At 30.2% G+C, this 6,581-nt stretch overlaps 1 protein-coding gene across 4 annotated transcripts; it reads right to left on the bottom strand.

Moving 5' to 3' along the window:
* Positions 1-270: 270 nt before the first annotated feature.
* Positions 271-6,581, bottom strand: zgc:194007 (the record flags this gene model as incomplete). 4 transcript variants are annotated; one of them, NR_137284.1, is given in 6 exon segments in its annotated part: positions 271-1,783; positions 4,435-4,512; positions 4,635-4,723; positions 5,596-5,696; positions 6,396-6,435; positions 6,528-6,581. NR_137284.1 is itself a non-coding variant. In NM_001135974.3 (6 exon segments), coding segments are annotated over 4 exon segments (363 nt in total). In that variant the 5' UTR covers positions 5,666-5,696; positions 6,396-6,435; positions 6,528-6,581.

The following is a 6,581-nucleotide window of genomic DNA, read 5'->3' as shown; positions in this document are numbered from 1 at the left end:
AGAATTCCCTAAAAAACTTTTTTTTCCCCCAGTGGATTAATTTACACAGACCATTGTTTACCTTATGGATTACAATGTACGCTAGAAAAATAGACAGTCAATTTTGATTTTTACATGGACTGTAAATGTAATGATCTCTAAAATAAAAGATTGTAAACAAAAATAAAATTACTTTATTATTCTTTTTTCCCCCTTATGTTTCACTATAAGGTCACCATAATAAAAAAAGCAACACAATTATCATTTTCTCAGTTTATTTATATATTTGTTAAATTAAATTTGCTCCTTGCAGTCTTCTCACATAATAAAACAACAGTGTTTCATTTGTCAACTTAAGCATGCTGTTAGATATGCATAAATGTTAGTTTTCTAGGGAAAAAAAAATAATATACATTCAAGGTTTAACATTTAAAAAGCGAATGTGACATGCAGTGTGATCTACATTATATTTTCTAACAATGTTTCATTTCTGCTGCACTTTCCACAGACTGCAGGTATAATTACTTTACTAACTTCTTGACCTGTAAAAGTGATGAAATGTTTATGGGTGTTTTCCCTTTGTAAAATGCAGCTAGTAAAATGTAGCTTCATTCAATCATTTCTTTTCTTTTCAGCTTAGTACCTTTCTTAATCTGGGGTTGCCACAGCGGAATGAACCGCCAACTAGTATGTTTTACACAGCCGATGCCCATCCAGCTGCAACCCATCTCTGGGGAAAAAAAGTAACTTAAATGCAGCTATTTGGGTTACCCACTGATCTACGGAAATAAAAAAATAAATAAAGTTACATTACATTCTGCTGTATCTTTAGGTTGTTACAGCACACAGAACATGTTCTTTTTAGAATATTAGGCTAACTGGTATAAAGGGTTGGCTTTGTAAAAGCAATTTGTGTGAAACTTCTGAAAATATTAAGTCATATTAAATCTTTTTTTTTTTTTTTGTTAAACAAAAATAATTTATGACGACATTAAAGGGATAGTTCACCCAAAAATGAATATTTACTCATAATTTACTCACCCTCAAGTGGTTCTTAATAATTATTAGTTTATTTGTTATCCGTTTGACACAAAATAAGATACTTTTAAGAAAGCTGAATACCTGTAACTATTAACTTTCAGTAAGAAAAACAAATATGGAAGGTTTCCAGCTTTCTTTAGTATATCTTCTTTTTTGTTTAACAGAAGAAATAAACTCAGGTGTCAGCCTGTTCCACTGAACGAATATGATGAGAAAAATATATGCCTATGAAAAATATATAGGCCTCATGACAAACATGTTTATGAAAGATTTATGACAAGTTTTTTGTGGTAATGTCAAGTTGTCATGACAAAGACATCTCAAACAGCATAATCTTTGCTTTAAAAATGACAACTAAGCTAAGAGACACAATAACAGTTGTCAAAAGCTGCAGTTTAAAATCTCCATATTCATTTCCAACCTTCTTCAGTGTATCTTCTTTTATGTTTAACAGGCGAAAGGAAGGAGTTTGAATGTTCCCCCAGTGTCTGTGTGGGTTTCAGCTGGGTGCTTTGGTTTCCCTCAAAGTCTAAAGACATGTTATAAGTGAACTGGATCAACTAAATTGCCCAACATTCTTGTGTGAATGAGAAGGTGTTTCTTAGGGGTTTATAAGTTGGTACATTGTCTTTGGAAAAGTTTTAGGAGGTTTTATTTAAAAAATCCACATCCTCTATTTCAGAGACTTCTAAATCTGTGTTCTTTCTTGAAGCATATCCTGAGTCTGACGAAATGACTGAAGTGATAGAGTTTCTGTCTGATGCTGCAAAGCAAACACATTCAAATGAATTAATCTCCTCCTCATTGTAAATATTAACATAAATGCATGAAGCGCTGTGAACTTTTGTTGTGGGATCATGTGGAAGATCATTATAATGCAGAGAAGAACTCAGAAGAGGCAAAACAGTATCAACATGTTGATCAAATCTATAATACTTTATATTACACTTGAATTAATTTATTAATTTATTTATTTTTATTTATCAGCAGCATTGACTATATTCATGGGAAAACCTATAAATATACAATACATAAAATGTCATCATATCTGTTTCTTAATAAATATTCATTGTAATAATAATTACAAAAAAAAAGAGAAACTAATTAAAAAAATAATAAGTGAGCTGTGCACAATCACAACACATGCATTAGCTTAATTACCCAGTTTTCATTCACCTTTTATGCACATTTTGCACTATGGCATGAAAAATGCTTAATGGAAACCCCAAGATCCGCTTAAAATTTGCAAATGAAAAGGATAAACTTTTTATCCAATAAGAAAAAATGTGCATAAATTATGATGGAAATTTGCATGAAATGCTTTAATGGTAATATGCTTTCATGATACACTGAAAAAAAAAAAAAAAAAAAAAAAATATATATATATATATATATATATATATATATATATATATATATATATATATATATATATATATATATATATATATATATATATATATATACAAAGATGATTGCTTGGATTTACTCAATTTTTTTTACGTTAAGTGGTTGTAAACAATTTATTTGGGCTGAATTTAAACAAACAAATTAGGTTGAACATTATTAAACTTAATTTGTTTGTTTAAATTCAACATAAATAAATAGTTTGCAACCTTTCTGCATGCAATACTTTTTTTCAGTGTAGAATTTGGGTGCGACAGGGCAGCAATAATGCCCATACCCGCAGCTCATTTATTATCATATTTTGCACTTGTTTATCATAAAGTAATTATTTTGTTCTTTTTGACTCACTGAGTGGAATTTTCCAGAGTGTAATATTCCAGTTTGTGCATGAGCTTGCACCCTTTTATGCATAGTCAATTATGGATGAAAACACAATGAGTGAAGAAGACACAGGAGCTTAAAGGTGCTGTATGTAAGATTGACACCCAGTGGTTTAACTAGGTATTGCAGTTTAAATTCAAGACATCTTTTCTCCCAGCCCCTCTGACGATGGCAGTTTTTTTTTTTTTTGATCAAAGACGATGGCAGGTTACCAGATTGACCAATGCTATCACATAGCAATTTGTAACTTTTTAATTTAGCAGCTAATTTGTATGAATTCATACGATCTCATTCAAACAATTTAGTATGATTTGTTTATCCCTCAATGGGGGGTCGATCGAGCAAGTGCCTGCTGATAGGGGCACCTCACCCAATGAGGGCAGAGAGGTAGTAGCTCTAGCCATCAGACAACCCCCCTGTGCACGGCCCTGCTAACAGGAGTGAGCGTGCCTTACTATTGAGCCTACAAGATAACTAGATGTGATAAATGGAATCTTTTCCATGTTAAAAGGAATTTTTGTCCTAACCCTCAACTTAATTTTCTATTTTAGAAACGGTTTCTATTTCTCGCAGCTGAACAGCAGTATAAATTATTATAACAATGATCTCATCGGGTACTGATTATGTGCTTTTTTCAGTGTTAAATGCTATAAATGTGAGTTTGAATGCCAATTGTTATGACGTTTAGTGCCATATTTTATTTATTTATTTTTTAGCAGATAGTTTAAATGTTGAAATAGTTGAAAATAAAATAAACATATTTGAAAATTAATGTTAGAACTGTGCCTCAGTGCAAGCAGACAAACATCAGTCATCAGCATACACTTTTAATAATGTTAACATACTTTATTATGCAGTAATTTGATTCAAAACTTCGAACTGCATTGCTCTATTATACGCTTCTGAATGGCTGTGGTGGTATTTAAATATTTCTATCATGTTGCATGTCGATCTGGTGCAGACAATCTAATTGCTTTTCACTGGAATCTTGTGTCGTGTTGTTAGGAAACAATGCTACAATGTACAATGTTACAATTTGCTTAGCAAATGTTTACGTTGGTAATATTTATATTATTTGCTTATAAAAAAACTATGTAATGTGGATATTTATAACTTTGGATCTGCATCTCATTATGGAGGCTGCTACTGTTCTCTAGAGGTAGCAATTTTGGCCATGGCATACATTAAGGCAGCCTTCAAGACTGAAATGAAATATAGTGTATTTTGCACCAAGGCAACCCAGAGTGTTGAAATATTATTGGGTAAACTGGCAGTGGGTGGGTTATAGAGACCAAAACAAAGACATTTAGACAAAGAACGCACATTTTCGAAGGAGAGTAACTGACTTAAGCATTGTTTTTCAAATTTACAAATATGTTCACTTAGCACGTATCTTAAATATCTGCAAATATATCATGCTATTTCTTTGCTTTAAAGATTGTTACATACTTACATACAGCACCTTTAAATATACAAGATAAAATTGAGTATAAATTAGGGCAGAATGATCCATCAATCAATCAATCAATCAATCAATCAATCAATCAATCAATTTCCATAGACTTTAACCTTATTTTTTACTCTTTAACTCTTAGATATTTCTCTTATATACTCTTATATACTCACACATATCATCAGTTGATATTTGCTTCCATATCCCACTGCACAACTTTTTCATTTTTTTGTGGTTTTCATATGGTTCCTCTGTGCAAAAAAATGTTGATTGTACATATTATTGAATGCAGATTTTGAAAATATTACATTACCAATGTTTTTTATGCCTTTTGAACATATCAGTTCTATAACTAAATCACATATTTACTCACCACAATGTAAACATTTGTGATTTGAATTTGCAGGCTTTGAGTCATCTGAGATACTGATGTCTGCTATTGGCACTGGTGGGTTCTTGCCACTGACTAGAGGAGAAAAGAGAAACTTGACTGATAAATAAATAAAAATATATTTTTTTTAATGATACGTCGCTGGATGTATGATGTTTATTATTTAGGAAAGATATTGATTCAAAAACTAAAACTGTGATTATTATTTAAGTTAATATAAATGGTAACACTTTACTTGAATGGGGTATTCATAAGACAGTAGTGAAATTTTTATTTCATAACATGACACATAAATATTAATTAGATTATGTGTATGTTTATAAAAACTGCCATTATATGTTATGTCATTTTAAATGCAAAGGTGACGTTGTTTAAAATGTCCTTGGTATGAGAACTTGACATAAACAAACATCATAACCAATACAACAAAGCCTGTTGTCTTTGTTATAAAACTTGACCTCACCAAAACAAAATAACTTGTCATAAACCTGTAATAAACATGATTGTAAGAAGGCCAATTTAATTACATCATGAATTTTATAACAGTAAAATATCATAATTTTTATTTTTTTTACTTCAACTTTAGTGGTACAAATTTTATTTGTCATTAAAATGGCATTAAATGTTCCTAAATATTTCATCAAATTAATTAAATACGCAATTACAATGGCCATATAACAATCATATTTAAGACAGATTTATGACAAGTTATGTGGTCTTGGTAATGTTAAGTTGTCAAAAAACAAACAAACAAACAAACAAACAAAAAGTCAAACAATGTCATCTTTGCATTTAAAATGACATAACTGAGTGAATGACTCTTAATGACAACTGCTTTAAACATGCATAAAACCTTCATATTCATGACATAAGGTCTTATAAACACCATATTCAAGAAAAGTGTTTCCCTCTAAAGTGAAGTTACAATAGTTACAATACGTACAGTTTGACAGATAGTCCTTGCTCTTTCTGGACTCCTCTGGCACATTATTATCAATGGTCTCGGTCATCATGTGCTCTGTAATAAAGCTCCTTTGCCAATTTCTGTTTTGAAAAAAAATATATGTTCTGAAATATATGTGTTTGACTTTGCTTGAGTTTTTTATAATCACTTTCAAGCAGTGCCTGAACGTACATCACTAGAGGAATATTTGCTAATTATTAAGTTGACTATTTTCCACATCAGATTTAATTCTGTTTATAAATGATATATGCATAAATATGTTAACACACAAAAAACATGATTTTTTTACATTAATTAATCGTAATAAATGTATCATTTACAAAAGTATATATTGATTCTAATATACAATGTTTTAATGATTAATATTACATTATTTTGAAAAAAAAAATTAATAATAAATAATGAATACTCTGTGTATTCATTACCCTTTGTATTACCGTTTACACTTTATGGTAACTGCAAGATTAAATCACTACATGGATTGGATACAAAGCAAATTGAACAACCAAGTAAAAGACTAAAATACATTGTTAGCTCCAATATGCATATTTAAACTTAATATTCAACCTGAAGTTCAGAAAACAGAGACACTTATGCAGTATGCTAAAAGTCAAGTAACACAAAACTCGACAGAGCATCATTCTTCACAACTATACTTATGCTCTCCATTGTCTGTTTAGTTTTTTCTAACCATAATGTTCCACAGAAACAACAGAAGGTAAACTTTCAATGAATTAGTATAGTACACATAAACGATCATGTCATTATATTCTCCTTACCTTTTTGTTAATAACACAAACAATGTTGGTATTACTGTAACTAAACAGAAAGAATTTGCTCACATTTACTGGTTTTAATTTTTTATTTAAAGATTTAGTATTTAAGCAAACATAATATAAATAATCTCTTACCTGGTACATTTATAGCACAGTTGACATCCCTCTTCTTTTGAGAACAAAATGCAT

Source organism: Danio rerio, chromosome 8, assembly GCF_052040795.2.
Source record: "Danio rerio strain M-AB ecotype USA chromosome 8, GRCz13ab, whole genome shotgun sequence".
Taxonomy (NCBI): domain Eukaryota; kingdom Metazoa; phylum Chordata; class Actinopteri; order Cypriniformes; family Danionidae; genus Danio; species Danio rerio.
This window is presented reverse-complemented; position numbering and strand designations above follow the sequence as displayed.